Consider the following 15,462-nt stretch of genomic DNA (forward strand, 5'->3'; position numbering starts at 1 on the left):
AACTGGGACAATGAGCTCTGCGCATTGCAAATCTTTCCATCCGTGAGGCCAACCGCTGGTGATATGTGCTCCCTTCTATTTTCTTGGATCCTTGGCTCATGAATCAGTTGGTATAGCAGACGGGATGGGAATGAACATCGGCCTGAAGTTTTTATTTTATTTTTTTTTTTGGGCTGGGAGATATCAGACTTGTATATGGCATGTCTCCCATGTTCTATAAATCCCATCTTTGTCTGGTTGTTAACCACCTTTGGAACAGATCAATTGCAAACCTCCTGGGCTCTCCCAGATACAGCTATCCTCTTTTACTTCTCCTTGAATCTAATTCTAATTTTGATTTCATTGTTTCAGTCACATTTAGACTATATCACCTGTCACTCGTGTTATAACTCCCCGATTTAGACAGAACGTTCTCCCTCATCTGTGGAAGTCATAGGCTTGAGAGATTGCCTGATTGTTGTCGCTCTGTCTTATGATACACTCTTCCCATCATAGCTACATTGGGATTGATCATACTCCTCAGCTCCCCTTTGTCATTGATCGTACTCTCTTCTCTCCTCAGAGCCAGAAAGCGCTCGAAACGCCACAATGTTCGAAAATCGTATACCGCCGACCTCGTCTCAGTCAGACTCTGGCTTCCTCGAGAACCAGCTGGAAAAACAACATCGACTCAGCCTCCGTGAGAGGTTAAGGCACTTTACCTGGGCCTGGTACACATTGACCATGAGCACAGGTGGGTTGGCTCTCCTGATAGCGAGCCAGCCATACACCTTCAAGGGGTTGAAGACCATTGGACTGGTGGTCTACATCGTGAACTTGATCTTGTTTGGTCTTGTCTGTTCCCTTATGGCCACTAGGTTCATCCTCCACGGTGGCTTCCTCGACTCCCTTCGCCATGAGCGCGAGGGTCTTTTCTTTCCTACCTTCTGGCTATCCGTAGCAACCATCATCACCGGCTTGCATCGCTACTTCGGCTCCGATGCTCGAGAATCGTACCTGATTGCACTCGAAGTACTCTTCTGGGTCTACTGTGCCTGTACACTGGCCACAGCAGTGATCCAGTACTCCTTCATCTTCTCTGCGCACAGATACGGCCTCCAGACCATGATGCCCTCCTGGATTCTCCCAGCCTTCCCCATCATGCTCAGTGGCACGATTGCCTCCGTCATCGGCGAAGCTCAACCCGCACGGTCATCGATCCCCGTCATCATGGCCGGAGTCACCTTCCAGGGCCTGGGGTTCTCGATCAGCTTCATGATGTACGCCCACTATATCGGCCGGCTGATGGAATCAGGGCTCCCCTGCCGCGAGCACAGACCCGGCATGTTCATCTGCGTTGGTCCCCCGGCTTTCACAGCCCTCGCTCTAGTCGGGATGGCCAAGGGCCTGCCCGCCGAGTTCAAGCTCATCAACGACGCACACGCCCTCGAAGACGCGCGGATCCTCGAGCTGCTCGCAATCACCGCGGGCATCTTCCTCTGGGCCCTGAGTCTGTGGTTCTTCTTCATCGCCGTCATCGCCGTCCTCCGGTCCCCGCCTACTTCCTTCCATCTCAACTGGTGGGCCTTGGTCTTCCCGAACACGGGCTTCACTTTGGCCACCATCACGCTTGGAAAGGCATTGGGCAGTCCCGGGATCTTGGGCGTTGGTTCTGCCATGTCCCTTGGCATCGTTGGCATGTGGCTGTTTGTTTTTGTCAGCCATATCCGTGCCATCATCAACCAGGATATCATGTATCCGGGCAAAGATGAGGATGCTGCAGACTAGATGATGAATCCATTCCCGCCTTTCTCCCTCCATCTTGATCCTTTCTTTCGACTTTCGTGTTTCCCTTTGGTTTCGCTTCCACATACACTTACATTCTCCTTATATACCCCATCCATTCTGGAACAATTCTTCCCCAAGGAGAACAAATCGTTCAAACACTACTGGCATTTCTACTTCCTTTAGGTACTATTGGCATTTCCATTTTTTTCATACAAGACACCCTGCATCACCTGCATCTCAAGGACGTTAGACGGTATACCATCATTGTTTGTTTTCGTTTTCTTCTGCCTTTAGATTCTTTGCTTTCACCCCATCATGATTCGGCATCTCGTTTTCTTTCGGAATTAGCGTTTACTATGAAATGTTTGTCTTCTCCACACTCAATGTAGGGTAATATCCGCGTCTAGATCTTCTTAGCCTGGGTTTAGAATAGAGACGACCGCTTATAGAGATATGGATCTCACCCTATTGGAGTCAGATATGCCTGCGGGCCTTGGGTGCATTCCAGTCAAAGTATGATTAGACAGAAATACTAAAATCTTGTCCTGTATACTTGATTGGGAATGGATAATGCTTCAGGGTCATATCATCTATGACCGTCGATTCTGGGTATCCGATATCAGGCATCGGCCACGGTCCCAATCTACACGCCGCTTTCTTAACTGCTTGTTTGGAATACCACTTCGTCAAGAGCTTTCATTAATCAATCTCCTTGTCCCCCCATTCGGGTGGTAGACAGATGCCTACCAGGCCAAGGAAAACGTCCTCGTGGGTAAAAACCTTGACCAGGACACAACTCAGACAAGATACATCACTCAACAGTCATCTCTCGCCATCCACCAGATCCATCAGCACCAAGCATTGAGCACCAAACTTTTATGCATCAAATATCAAGCAAAGAAACATTAACCAGAAGCAAAAACAGAAGAGCATCAAACAAAACAGCGGCGAGGAAGAGTATTGAGCATCGAAACATCCAAAGAACAAAACATCAAAGCATCATCGCTCATCACTAGTCACTCGTCACTCTCCAAGCAGCAAATTAGCAGACACTTAAACATCAAACATCAAAGCATCAAACATCAAAGCATCAAACAGGAAAGTATGAAGCAGAAAAGCATCAATCATCAATCGTCAATCGTCAACAATCAACCATCAACCAGCAAAACAGTAGACATGGAAGCATCAAATATCCGAGCATTAAGCCGAAAAGCATCAAGGGAAAACATGCATTTGACACAGGCCCAACTCGACACAGGCTCAACGAACAGGCAAAAATGTCAAATATCAAAGCATCAATTGTCAAAATCAATCATCAAGTAGCAAGACAACAGAAATTGAAGCATCAAACATCAGAGATCAAGGCAACAAGGACCAAAACGAGAACTAACCATCAAGCATCAGAACACCAAGCAGCGAAATTTCAACTCAAGACATTAAGCATAAGAACATCAAGCATCAAAAGTATCAAACGGCAAAGCAGCAAAGAATCGAATATCATGCATCAAAGCATCAAGCAGTAAAAAACAAAGCCGCAGAGCATTGAACATCGAACATCAAACAGCAAAGGAGAAAAACATCGCGAATCACGCATCAAAGATTGAAACAGCAAAGACTGAAGAGCAGAAGAGCAGAAGAGCAGAAGAGCAGAAGAGCAGAAGAGCAGAAGAGCAGAAGAGCAGAAGAGCAGAAGAGCAGCTACCAGCAAAATAGAAAACATCAAGTCTCGAAACATCAACTGCTCAACTCACCGCATCATAAGGTCATCAAGTCATAAGTCATCAATCATTAATCGTCAATCATCAATCAGCATCCTCAGAATTTAATCAGGACATTCGAGGCACAGTAAGGAGATTAGGGAGTGTCAGGAGCCTCCGAAAGGATCAGTATACTTGCTAACCAGAGGATAGAGCCAGCTCACCAAGTCAGAGGATGAACTTTCGCTTCGCTGGGGCGTGGCAGATTGTTTTTAGCCAGCCTATGAATGTAAGTATATGCACGATGACCCGGGGGAATATGACTTACAAGCTCTGTCACATACTGGGCCTGGCTGCACTAACAGGTTGTCGAACTGATGGACCCCCAGCATGATCAAGAAAAAGGACGCGGCAACTGAACTTGACTTTGGTCAGGACTGTCCAGCAAACCAAGAAGAATGGATAAGTCCTCACCAGGGCATGTCCCGTGAGGGAACTGGCCAGCGGTGCGAGCGATTGTTTTTAGCCAGCCTAACAAGCGGTTAGTTGGACTCGTACACTCACTCAGTCGATCGAGAGTTGGCTTACAAGCTCTGTCACTTACTGGGCCTGCCCGCGGTGCTAGGCATGATGCTCAAGTGAAGATTCCGGCAAGGAGAGAAAAGAACTATTGTTTGTCCTTATTTGGATGTTATTGATTCTCACTCATTCTGAAGAGGACCTCGAAGGAAGAACATACCACACGTTTTTTATGATACTCTCGCATGCCCAGTCGCTTATACGGAGGAAAGTCACTGATCTCTGACGTCAACGCAAACCGAGTGCTGAGGGAAGCTTACGAAAGTCCTCCAGCCCAGACCGTCCTCAACTTCAGGAAGGAAGTAGTGACGGTAGGACTGAGAAGACGGGCAAACGCATGGAAAGAGAAAATGAGTTAAAAGAACAGCGAGAATCTGGGAAGGTCTGGGAAGTCATGATTTTCTTTGATTTGATAAGAGGGCCATGAGGAAAAGAGCAGCAGAAGAACAAGAACAGCGTTGGCAACATGTTGAGAGGACAGGGGAGATGTAGGAGGAAAGAAGGAGACAGGGGAGAAGAGGGGGGCGACTGCCTTCTTATAGTGCTCCTTCCAGGCTGGGAACCCTTTGGCAATCACTACGTAGGAGGAAGGAACAACGGCACTGGATAGCGTCATGAATTTCCTAAAGAGGCAAGAACGCTCTGGTTTGAGTTTCTTCGGATTTCTGCCTGACCGTGATCGGCGCTTGATGCCTGAGTAGTTGCTGTGTAAGGTCACAGAAAGTCTTCAGTGCAAATTCAGCGCTGTTGGCGGGCCACAATATGGGCTTGATGGATTCATTGAGCAGCAGTTTCTTGCTCGTGCGTCTTCCACACGGGGTGGAATGGACGATGTGGAGGCCAGTTGCCGGACAGCTGGATGAACAGCGTTCTTACTAAGATCGACCTACCTAGGAGGAAGAGTTGTTCTTTCCCCAAGGGGCTTGCATCTTCGAAGTAGCGAGGAAAGGAGAAAATAGATTAGCAGTAATTGATTGCATCAAGATGCCTTGCGATTTCTATATACAATAAGTACAATGATCCCTGATAACACCATCAACGCCTCTGTTGTACCACCAACCCGGTCCTTGTCAGGGGGCACCGGGAGCTCAGTAATCGATGGGTATAATGCGATGCAGAAGAAAAAAGAAATACCCCCTTTGAAACTTTTATTGCTCTCATCGAGCATCGGACGCTGAAGCTCGCTCCTTGGAGTTTAAAAGAGGACGCCTGGGAGCCATGGACATGGCACATGAAGCATTCAGCTAAGATTCAGCCCCATCTCCACGTTGAATCGAACAGGAAGAGTGGCGGTCGTTGGCGTACCCCCGCCTGAAATGAAAACTTCCGAGATGTCCCAGAAGTCACAGGCTGCCGGTTGAACTGAGGACACGACGGTTGTGACTTCCTGACTCACTGCAAGATAACTTTGGCGACAGCACATCCGTTTTGCCACCTGGCGCTATAAATGGCCGTTGAGGATTGAACCAGTTTCAACCAGGCGAGGCGAGCCGCCAAAATAGCCACAAAAAAGTGATGGCGAGTTGAAGTGGTGCGCACCCTATCAAGCCACCTTTCTGCCGACGTTGCCAATGCCCCGACCAACCACACTCACAATGATATCCCCTTGCTCGTTTTCACCGGAAGCATCTCTCAGACCCCATCCCGGAGCACCAAACTTGGCCAAATCCCTAGCGAGTTGAATGATGCTCTCATCGGCCATTACGTCTCGTCCAATCTGGATTCGGCCAACATCCTCTGATCCCATGGTCATCAGACCCAGCATGGTTGAGGCAGCAGCAGGTGCAACGCATCCACCCTTGGACACAGCTTCGAGAAGCTGGTATGCACATTGTTTGCCAATGTCCTCGGGCGGTTGACCACCTGAAGGTGGGCATGCGACATCGGCAGAAAACAGGCAGCCGGTCGAAGACTCTGCAACCAAGGACAAGCCAAAGCCAAGACCAATCTTCTTCTTTCCGGCTGCGTTGTTCTTCTCAGGAGCAGGCACCAGAGGCGCGGACGATACATCGGAGAAAATGTAGGTGTCTGGAACAAGCGGATTGAGAACACCACGGGCGACATCGATCATTCTTGAGTTGTTGGAAGCCGAGACACCTACAGCGTATGCCACTCCACGGACCTTCTTAATTCTGCCAGGATTCAACAGGTGCAGAGTTTTCGGAAGACGGACTTGGTGACCAAACACCAGCTGAACTTCTCCACCGCCACCTCTGCCATTTGGCCCTGGATTAGACCGACGCAGAATGCGAAGCTCAATATTGTTGAAAATGCCAAACTGGTTGTAAAGAGGAAGGATTGCGGTTCGGACGCTATCCACAGACATATCACCTGTGGGCGTGGCGGAAGTTATGACACCCGGGCCAGTGAAAAGGACCTTGATGGGCGCCTTAGAGAAAGGTGCTAGAAGACAGAGCGGTATGAGGAAATAGCTGACGCCCCGGTTACATCCTGCAGGAAGCTCATGCCGAATGACACCTCCACTGCTGGCTCCGTTCCCAGCAATGCCGCCTGTGATCAAACCAGGCTTGTAAATGACGATCGTTCCGGTGTAAGAGATTTCCATCTGCGAGCCATTGGTGACGGCTTCAAGGAGACGAAGGAATGAGATCTCATGGGGAGCGAGACCAGGATTCGTAGGAGACGAAGGACGGATTTGCGAGATGTGCACCGTTCGGCCGGTTAGGGTTGAGAAGACCAGACGGTTTACCAAATTCTTGTGACCGGTAAATCGGAGGGGAGGTTGGGATGTGGTCGCCATAGCTGCTTTGATTGGGAGACCCTTCGATCACTCCGTTGTTGAAATCCAAGCTGAATCTCTTCGAACTCGAAAGTGCTACTGAATGGATAATTTTGATAAAAAAAAAGAAAATCTGTCGGAGACACAATGATCCGTTCCGGGCCGCCCGATCTAATTTTAACTCCGACTATCTCCGCCAGATGGGATGACCGCATTATTTACTCTCAGTCCAGTTCGTATGATGCTCCATCAATAATGAAGGACTACAAATAACCATCCAACAATCCAGATAAGGAGTCGCTATTTGCGTCGCAAAAGATTGAATTAACCCAACAGAAACAATGCTTCCCCCAGCTTTGAATATCCCAAAATGGTAAACCTATCCTCACCTCCGATCTTCAGACTACATACCCCTCCCCCGCAATGCACAGCATCTGATGAGACAACATCACAAGACGCGACAGACTGAACATGTTTAACTGACAGCGGAATAACTACAGGCTCGAAGCCAACTCCCACCTTCTCCAACCACCAGTCAATAATTATTGCGTCTACCATCCCTCCTCCCCCGCCACTGCCGGATACACCGTCATGATCGTTGGCGGGCCAAACGCCCGCACCGACTACCACATCAACACGACCCCGGAGTTCTTCTACCAGTACCGGGGCTCCATGCTCCTGAAGACGGTCGACACATCTGTCTCCCCGCCTGTTTTCCAGGATATCCCTATCCACGAAGGGTCGATTTTCCTCCTCCCTGCTAACACCCCGCATTGTCCTGTGCGGTTTAAGGATACGGTGGGCGTGGTTATGGAGCAACCGCGGGCGGAAGGCGCGGTTGATCAGATGCGGTGGTACTGTAGGGGCTGTGGGGAGATCGTGTGGGAGAAGCAGTTTGTGTGTACGGACTTGGGGACGCAGGTGAAGGAGGTCGTGGAAGAGTTTGGCGCGGACCAGGAGAAGCGGACGTGCAAGGCGTGTGGTACCATTGCGGAGACAAGATTTAAAGAGGGCGAGATAGTACAGCCTCCCAGGTTTGTGGAGTGATTGACACTTCGATTTTATGCGCAGGGCTGTCCTGGAGGACTTGATGATGAGCTATGTATTATGCCTTTGATGGCGACAGCCCTATCGCGATGTCTCACTATTGAGTTCCCATCATCAAGAATCCTAAAAATGCAGTCTCAAAGTACATTCATTTGCTCAGACATGAGACTGAGGGTGGAGGGTGAAAAAAAGATAGAGATGTGGGACCAGCGATCCAAGGGCGGCCCGGATGATGGAGGCGGCAGCTGGGTCAGATGTCGATGCAAATGCAGCCAGCTTGACTGAGGGCAATTGTTCAGTAAGAATACAAATGAGGGTGAATTAAAGGAAAATTTGCCAAGGGATGCATTATTAGAAACAGGACAAGTGGCAACCGAGAGAAAAGTGAAGGTATTAACACAGACTGTGAGGCAAGGGTATTGGGTCCCATGGAATCGTGATAGTGGAAGACCCAGAAGACCACGGACATCCAGAGGAAACAAGGCGCATAAGATATGTCAGGAAAGAAGCCAAAAAGGAAAAAAGAGTAGTGAGAAGCATTACAAGCGAGTAAGCAGACTCTCAATCATATAAACCCAATCGAGCCATCGAAGTAAGACGACCGTGTAACTGTGTCAAGAAGGAAAGAAACAACTGCCGTTGGGCATCAGTCATGATTGACATTTCTCGAATAGCAGCCGTTGTTCAGTCATCAAAGGGACAATCTATGCTCTCATGACCGTCTCGCTCACACAGGGCACACCATTTTGTCTCATCAATCACCCCACTTGCTTTCCCAGCAACAGGTGTCATGGAAGCAGTGAGTCCCCCGCCGATGCCCTTTAAACCCTCCAGGACGGCATCCCGTCCGGTCTTTCGAGGAGTGGCCCCATCCTCATCCTTTGAGGGCAGTGACTCGCCAGCAATAGATGTCCCCGGAGTGGACTTGCCGTCGACGGAGCCCTCATGATGAGACTGCTCGACACGCTGTACATCTTCATCCTTGTTTTCGGCACCCAGAATGTTTGTACAACTAAGGATATCATGCCCACCAGTCTCGCAAATCTCGCACCACAACGATGTACCGTCATCGGAGCGGCCATCAGACTCGTGCATGGTCTCCAGTCGTTGGCGGGAGGTTTCCGAAGCTCTTCGGTGGTGCACCGAGTACGCCTGATACTGCGGCCCTTCATGTTGAGGTGTATCTAGCCAGTCATTAGGGACCACCGTGCGGTCAGACAGGCGATGGACTTGGTTGATGGTATTTGCGGCACCGATATTCCCCGTCGAGCTGGAAGGTTTGTGATGGGTAGTTGATGTGCTTATCGTAGAGCTACGGGTACGAGTGCCATTGTGTAGCCGCATCTGCTGGAGTTCACGCTCGAGTTCTTCAATGCGATAGGTCTTGCTCTCGTTGGCATGCTCAAATTCCTGGATACGTTGTTCCAGGTGTGTGATTTGTTCGGAATCGTGGTCCTGCCGCGAATTTGCCGAAATGTCGTTTTGCTGCAGTCCAGGGAAGTTTGGATCGCCACGACTCAATGAATGAATGATAGCTTTCAGACCACGGATCTCATCATCTTTCTGATCCAATTCCTTGGAATGCCGACTTCCGTCCGGGCTCGAATGGGCATCCCGTAACATGATGGCAGAGTGCTCCCGTTCCTTCTTCAACTCAAGCTTGGTCCTCTCGACTTCACCACGAAGAAACTCGACTTCGGCCCGAGCCTCGGCCTCGCCGCGTCGTGCATCCTCGAGGCCCTCCTCGAGCTCTGAAACCAACTCTTCCAGCTGCTTAAGCTGTCTAGCGACGGCTTCGACATCCTCCCCCCGGTCTTGTAGTTCCTTATTCTGCTGCATCAGCTCATCCAGTCGTGATTCGTAGACCCTTTCAGTTTCTGAGGCAGCCACCTCAAGAGTATCAAGGGTGCTTCTGAAGTCGGCACGATGGAGATCAAACTCCGCTGTCAGCTGCGCAATCTTGTCGTTCTTCTCGCGCAGCTGAGCCCTGATCGAAAGTGCATCCGAGCCTTCCAGATCCTCAATTGTCCTGTGAAATTCGGCCAGCGTATTGGCCTGTTCCTCCAGCTGCCTATCACGATCTAAAAGCTGCCTCTCCAGGCTCTTGATCTGGTCCCTCAACTCCTGCACTTCCGAGGCCATTGAGCTGCGATGAAAGTCCGACGTTCTTACCGAAGACATATCATCCTCCACACTCAAGCGCGAGGGCGGCCGATCCGAGGCGCGGGACGGAGCCTTGACTGGACTCCGGGGATAGCCATTGGGGCTCGGGCCTGCTCGGGAGGCCGTAGATGGGGTACGGAGGCCGGCGAGACTGACCTTGGAGGGAGGAGGACCTCGTGGGGATTCCGGGCGAGGCAACGACGGGCGTCTGACACGCGCCCGGTGAACTGCGGGGCTCGGACCGACGGATTTGCTGAAGTTGATCGGTCGCGAGGGGGTCGGAGGGGCGGTGTTCACCATCAGGGCAGATGTGGAAGATCTCTTTGTGACGTATCGGTTGCTGTTCATAGGGACAAAGATGCCTGAGCCGGGGGTCGAGGTCTTGAAATACTTCCTCCCTTCCACATCGCCATTGTTTTTCCCTCTTCTGGCATGCTCTGGCGCCAGCTCGATTCCTGCGAATTTGCCTGGCTTCCCGGCGACAGTACCCAGATACCGGACCGTCCCGTACATCCCCCCAGGAACATTCACGACATCGCCGACTTGAACGTCGTCGAGGATCGCCATCGGAATGGAGTTCTGGGAAGACTATGTCACGGTCGCGTGTAGAACAAGAAGGGAAGACAAGCCGTTCCTGAGAGTCGAAGGAGACTCAAGTGGGAGTGGAAGAGAAGAAGAGGAACGTGAAAGGGATGACGCGGTAAGGAAAGAGGAGAAGGCTATACGGAGTAGTACTTGGAGTGGAGCTCCTCCTGTACCTTACGATAGATCTGTTGTTGTTGTTATTATTATTATTTGATTGATAGGAATCATCTAGTAGTAGTAGTTAGTTAAAAGTAGTCTTCATGGTTTGTCGACGAATCTAAGCTGGTGATTTGCAGTCAGCGTAGTTAGTTAGTTAAAGGGGTTGTTGATCTTCTGTTGTTGTTTTTTTGTTGTTTTTTTTTTCTTTTGGCTGCTAGCTTGGGCAGAGGAGAAGCCTAAGGAGCCAGGATGGGGATGGATATATTCAACCGATTATTATGGGATGCTTGAAGGGATTGAAGGTATTAATTAAAGACATCATTTCTTGAATTTCCTCTAGGTATCTTTACATCTGTCAGTGTTATAACTTGTGTCTTCTTTCCAGTAGTCCTCCTCCTCCTCAACTACTACTAGATAGCTTAGTTACTACAACAATAATAATAATAATAAACTGCACGGAAACGCGAACCATGGTCCATGGGTAAGAGAACAGCTGTTGCTCCACCAGATGAGATGATCAAGTAAGGTCAGTCAGGCTGAAGATACTCCCTTCTAATTTCTTATCCGTCAAATATATTAACTAACTACATATCTGCATCTTCAACTGAGCACTTAGCAGTGAGTTAGCAACACTTATCACCACTGACTGCTCATATATACTTCGGTCTTCCTTAAGCAGCACCGACCTCAACTCAAGAAGAATATCTTCACTAGGACTCTTGAAGTCAGGATAACTACTCTACTCAATACGTCCTCCACGCCAAGGTCTCCTTCTGATCAACGTCCCTTGGCCTCATCCGACCGTTCGTCCCCTTCCGACTTCATCTCTCCAACTCTCCTCGCATTGCTCATCCTTTCGACCCAAAATACAATCCCGCTACGCTACGAAATAGGACCTACTTCTATTCGCGATCGCATACTACGTGGTCACATTGCAGTGGAGCCGTGGAACCACACGAGCCGGCCCATTCTGCGGAGATAGAGTCGACACCGCAGATTGATGGAATTGAAGGATCACGCACAGTCGACAACAATCTTATTATAATATCCGACCTAATCAGCTTATTGCGACCGTCACACCTTAGCTGCGCAAGATGGCCCAATACTTCTTCGATCTGCTCTACACCTTCACCGATTGCATATGCTGCTTTCCGAGCACGCCGCAGCTGAAGATCAATAACCGGAGCTTCAAACTATTGCGACTTCTGGGCGAGGTATGTTGCGCTATGCTCAATGCGCTTCTCACCTCCAAAATATTCTCTCAGCTAACATGCGCCGCCTCGATCAGGGTGGATTCTCCTACGTGTACCTCGTCCAAGATAAGGCTACGTCAGAACTCTTTGCCTTGAAGAAGATCCGGTGTCCGTTTGGCCAAGAGTCCGTCTCCCAGGCCCTGAAAGAAGTCGAAGCCTATAACCTGTTCACGTCACAAAACAACATCATTCACTCCATCGACCACTGCGTCTCAACGGAATCGGGTTCGAAATTCCGCTCCGATGGCGGCGAGGCTGGATCGAAAACCGTCTACATTCTGCTGCCGTACTACCAACGCGGAAATCTTCAGGATGCGATCAACGCGAATCTCGTCAACCATACCCGTTTCCCGGAGAAAAGACTGATGATGCTCATGCTTGGTGTCGCCAATGCGCTCAAAGCAATGCATCAGTATCGCGTCAAGAGGGGTGCTGGGTCTACACGCAGAGCCAAGGCAATCCGGCGGGAGGGCGAAGAGACCGATGCCGAACTATCTATGCAGATGGGCAAACCTAAGCGTCGAGCCAGCCAGCGCGTGGACGAAGACTCGGAAAATGAGCCTTTGATGGATGACGAGGTCACGAGAAGCCAGGAAGGCATTCAAGAGGGAGATGTTCGTCCCTATACGCACAGAGACGTGAAACCAGGTAAGCGCTGCCTACTCTACTGGGCATCTGCATTGTGCTTGTCTCATTGACCCCTTGCAGGCAATATCATGATCGACGATGATGGACAGACTCCCATCCTTATGGACCTTGGCTCTCTGGCGCCGAGTCCCATAGCCATCACCTCCCGCTCCCTCGCTCTGGCGGTGCAAGATACTGCCGCTGAGCATAGCACGATGCCATACCGAGCGCCTGAGCTCTTTGATGTCAAGACCGGGTCAATCATCGACACCAAGGTTGATATCTGGTCTTTAGGGTGTACGTTGTACGCCTGCCTGGTAGGCAAGAGCCCCTTTGAAGCCCGTAGTGAGGAAACAGGCGGCAGCTTGAGTATGTGTGTCCTCGGCGGGGATTGGCGGTTCCCCGACGAGAAGCCTGGAGCCACCAAGGGCAAAGGCAGAGCTGGCGGGGATGATGCGAGCAAAGACAACGCCGCCACCATCAGCGAGCCCGTCAAGGAGGTTGTCAGGAAATGCTTGCAAGTTGAGCCTGCGGACCGGCCCGACATCGACGAACTCATTCAGCTCATGAAGGATGTGATCCAGGACCTCTCAGATGACGATGTCATCGCCTCGAGATCAGACTAAAGCCTGTGTGATCCCCTGTAGACGGCAGAGGTGTAATCCATACCACCATATGATTGATTTCTTGTATATCCCCATTCCTTGCATCTTCCATATTATCTCGACCAAGCTATCTTTGTGCAGCTTACTTGCGTTGTGTTGTTTCCGGTGACCCCGTTTGTAGATTATGAACCGAGTACTCGACACATCTTCTGAAAGCACCTCAGACTGAGCACCATTCATGTCTTATCAATTCTCTATTGCCTATCCGTTAACCAGAGTGGGACAATAGATGAGAGGACGTCAGTCCCCATTTATCTCACCCTTCTACTTTCGCCTATATAAGGTCCCCGCTGCGGATTGTCACTGCGTCCCAGGCTATGAATCGATTGAGCTCCCTTTATTTGCCTAAAGTCAGTCTTGAATTTCAATTAGGCTTTGATGGGAGTATATTGTTCTTCCCCAGTATACTGCCTGCGCGGAACGTCTTATCTACGTAATTTGGGAGGGCTCATGATGACGAAAAACAGGAGCCAAATTCCTTCCCGGCACAACATAGATACACGCAGCCCATCAGGGAGTCAACCGCACCCAGTCTCCCTTCACACTCAATCCATGCCTCGAAAGAAGATGGGACTCAAGTGGGGACCAGACACCAAAGGCGCAGACGTGGTCAAGGCCTTTCCCTTGAGCATCAAGAAAAGAACATGTGCGCCGGATATGCAACCCCTGACCGAGAGATCAATTGAGCTAATCTTGCCTGCGGAAAACAAGTCCTCTTAACCGGAGTCGATCGGGACGGATTACCAGTAGCAACCGCCGAGGCCCTAGCAAGCGGAGATGCAGCAGCCATTATCCTGATGGGCAAGTCGCAAGTAGTGGCGCAGCCGGTGATCGACGAGATCAATCAGAAACACCCCAAGGTCAAAGTGATTTTTGTTTCAGTTGATTGCGGCAGATTTGCTTCCGTGCATAAAGCGGCGGATACTATCAAGAAGCTCGATATTCCTATCGACGGGCTCGTGGGATTCCCTACTCTGTTCGCTGGACCGTGGGCGAAGACTGCAGATGGGGTGGAGTCCCACTTTCAGCACAACTACCTGAGTCATTTTCTTTTGATAAATCTGCTTCTGGATCTAATGCTAGCGGACTCCAGGGTGGTAATGGTCAGCTCTTGCATTCGGCCTGAAGCTTCGCTACCAGAGTGGGATGATCCCTCGTTTTCGGTAAGTGTGCAGGTGGCTTTCTGACAGTTGAAGTGGGCACGGTTCTTGTAGAGTGTTAACTTGCGCAATATCTGGCACTCGCAGGATGGGAAAACATATCACCCGCTGGATGCTTTTGCGTTATCGACGTTCGCCAATATCCAGATGGTCAAGTGTCTGGCAATCTCTGGCGCTGGTCGCTCGATGAGCACCTTTGCTGTGAACCCGGGGAGTTCGTGCTCCAGTGGCTTGAAGTCTCCATCATGAGCTGACGATTTAAGATACCAAACCAAGTATTCAGACTGTTGCTTCCCTGGAGCACGTGGCTTCATGGCTTCAGAAGAAGAAAGAACGTGCGTGCCTGACCAAATCGTCTCCTGTGGTCGATGTGATGTGCCTCTGACGGTGATGCGTTATTGAAGAGGGAGAAGATCTCCCCATTCTTCTACAGCAGGTACCCAAATCCGTCTCGCAGGGCATTGCCACCATTTTGAGAGCCCTCCTCGATCCGGATATTGCAGGCAAGTAGATTTCCCACCCAGCTCTGTATACCGATTCATGCTAAGAAATCATGCGTCACTAGATCGCTCCGGTGCATTCCTGGATAATTGCGAAATCCTCCCATTGCCCAAGATAGATTTCCCTGCCGGAGAACGTAACGGGAGGGCATTATGGAAATGCAGTGAGGAGATAGTTGGGCAGCCATTCAAGCGGCTTTAAATATGATCAGAACCTGCGATTTCCCAGCATTCTTCAGCAGCATTGGTGGTACGTCCTCTCAGTGACCTCAAAATATCTGATCATGGGCTGGGGATGGACTTGTGTTCTCCGGACCAGAAGGTATAGATCAGTAGTGACCGGGTCTCGGTTTCAGTCGTATATCTCGTTTCTTACCCATGATTCACTTTCTCCATGTAGACTGCGCTACTTTGGATTCCTTCTCTCAACCCACTGGCTGGAGCAAACCAAATGCCGGTAGATTAAGTAGACAAGGCTGTCTCGTGCGGGGAATTATCAACCCCAGCCGAAGCACTATTA

General features: G+C 50.1%; 6 protein-coding genes across 6 annotated transcripts, besides 4 other annotated features; 4 read left to right on the top strand and 2 right to left on the bottom strand.

Moving 5' to 3' along the window:
* Nucleotides 1-588: 588 nt before the first annotated feature.
* On the top strand, nt 589-1,767 carry ACLA_058030 (tellurite-resistance/dicarboxylate transporter family protein; the record flags this gene model as incomplete). Its single annotated transcript, XM_001276571.1, has 1 exon — nt 589-1,767. The coding sequence occupies one exon, from the start codon at nt 589-591 to the stop codon at nt 1,765-1,767; it is 1,179 nt and encodes a 392-aa protein (XP_001276572.1).
* A 1,055-nt stretch (nt 1,768-2,822) lies between these two features.
* Nucleotides 2,823-2,863: a microsatellite.
* Nucleotides 2,826-2,863: a microsatellite.
* Nucleotides 2,864-3,384: 521 nt separating this feature from the next.
* Nucleotides 3,385-3,464: a microsatellite.
* Nucleotides 3,387-3,465: a microsatellite.
* A 2,121-nt stretch (nt 3,466-5,586) lies between these two features.
* On the bottom strand, nt 5,587-6,804 carry ACLA_058040 (RNA 3'-terminal phosphate cyclase-like protein; the record flags this gene model as incomplete). The annotated part of the gene is made up of 1 exon (XM_001276572.1): nt 5,587-6,804. One exon carries the CDS (start codon nt 6,802-6,804, stop codon nt 5,587-5,589), a length of 1,218 nt encoding a protein of 405 aa, XP_001276573.1.
* A 320-nt stretch (nt 6,805-7,124) lies between these two features.
* Nucleotides 7,125-7,830, top strand: ACLA_058050 (3-hydroxyanthranilate 3,4-dioxygenase; the record flags this gene model as incomplete). Its single annotated transcript, XM_001276573.1, has 2 exons — nt 7,125-7,156; nt 7,284-7,830. 2 exons carry the CDS (start codon nt 7,125-7,127, stop codon nt 7,828-7,830), a joined length of 579 nt encoding a protein of 192 aa, XP_001276574.1.
* Nucleotides 7,831-8,514: 684 nt separating this feature from the next.
* On the bottom strand, nt 8,515-10,560 carry ACLA_058060 (CAP-Gly domain containing linker protein BIK1; the record flags this gene model as incomplete). The annotated part of the gene is made up of 1 exon (XM_001276574.1): nt 8,515-10,560. One exon carries the CDS (start codon nt 10,558-10,560, stop codon nt 8,515-8,517), a length of 2,046 nt encoding a protein of 681 aa, XP_001276575.1.
* Nucleotides 10,561-11,831: 1,271 nt separating this feature from the next.
* ACLA_058070 (putative serine/threonine protein kinase ENV7) lies at nt 11,832-13,243 on the top strand (the record flags this gene model as incomplete). Its single annotated transcript, XM_001276575.1, has 3 exons — nt 11,832-11,951; nt 12,026-12,638; nt 12,699-13,243. The coding sequence occupies 3 exons, from the start codon at nt 11,832-11,834 to the stop codon at nt 13,241-13,243; spliced, it is 1,278 nt and encodes a 425-aa protein (XP_001276576.1).
* A 591-nt stretch (nt 13,244-13,834) lies between these two features.
* Nucleotides 13,835-14,953, top strand: ACLA_058080 (putative oxidoreductase, short-chain dehydrogenase/reductase family; the record flags this gene model as incomplete). Its single annotated transcript, XM_001276576.1, has 5 exons — nt 13,835-13,928; nt 13,994-14,445; nt 14,530-14,656; nt 14,706-14,777; nt 14,847-14,953. The coding sequence occupies 5 exons, from the start codon at nt 13,835-13,837 to the stop codon at nt 14,951-14,953; spliced, it is 852 nt and encodes a 283-aa protein (XP_001276577.1).
* Between the last annotated feature and the right edge of the window lie 509 nt (nt 14,954-15,462).

The sequence above is a fragment of the Aspergillus clavatus genome, genomic scaffold (assembly GCF_000002715.2).
Source record: "Aspergillus clavatus NRRL 1 1099423829736 genomic scaffold, whole genome shotgun sequence".
NCBI lineage: Eukaryota > Fungi > Ascomycota > Eurotiomycetes > Eurotiales > Aspergillaceae > Aspergillus > Aspergillus clavatus.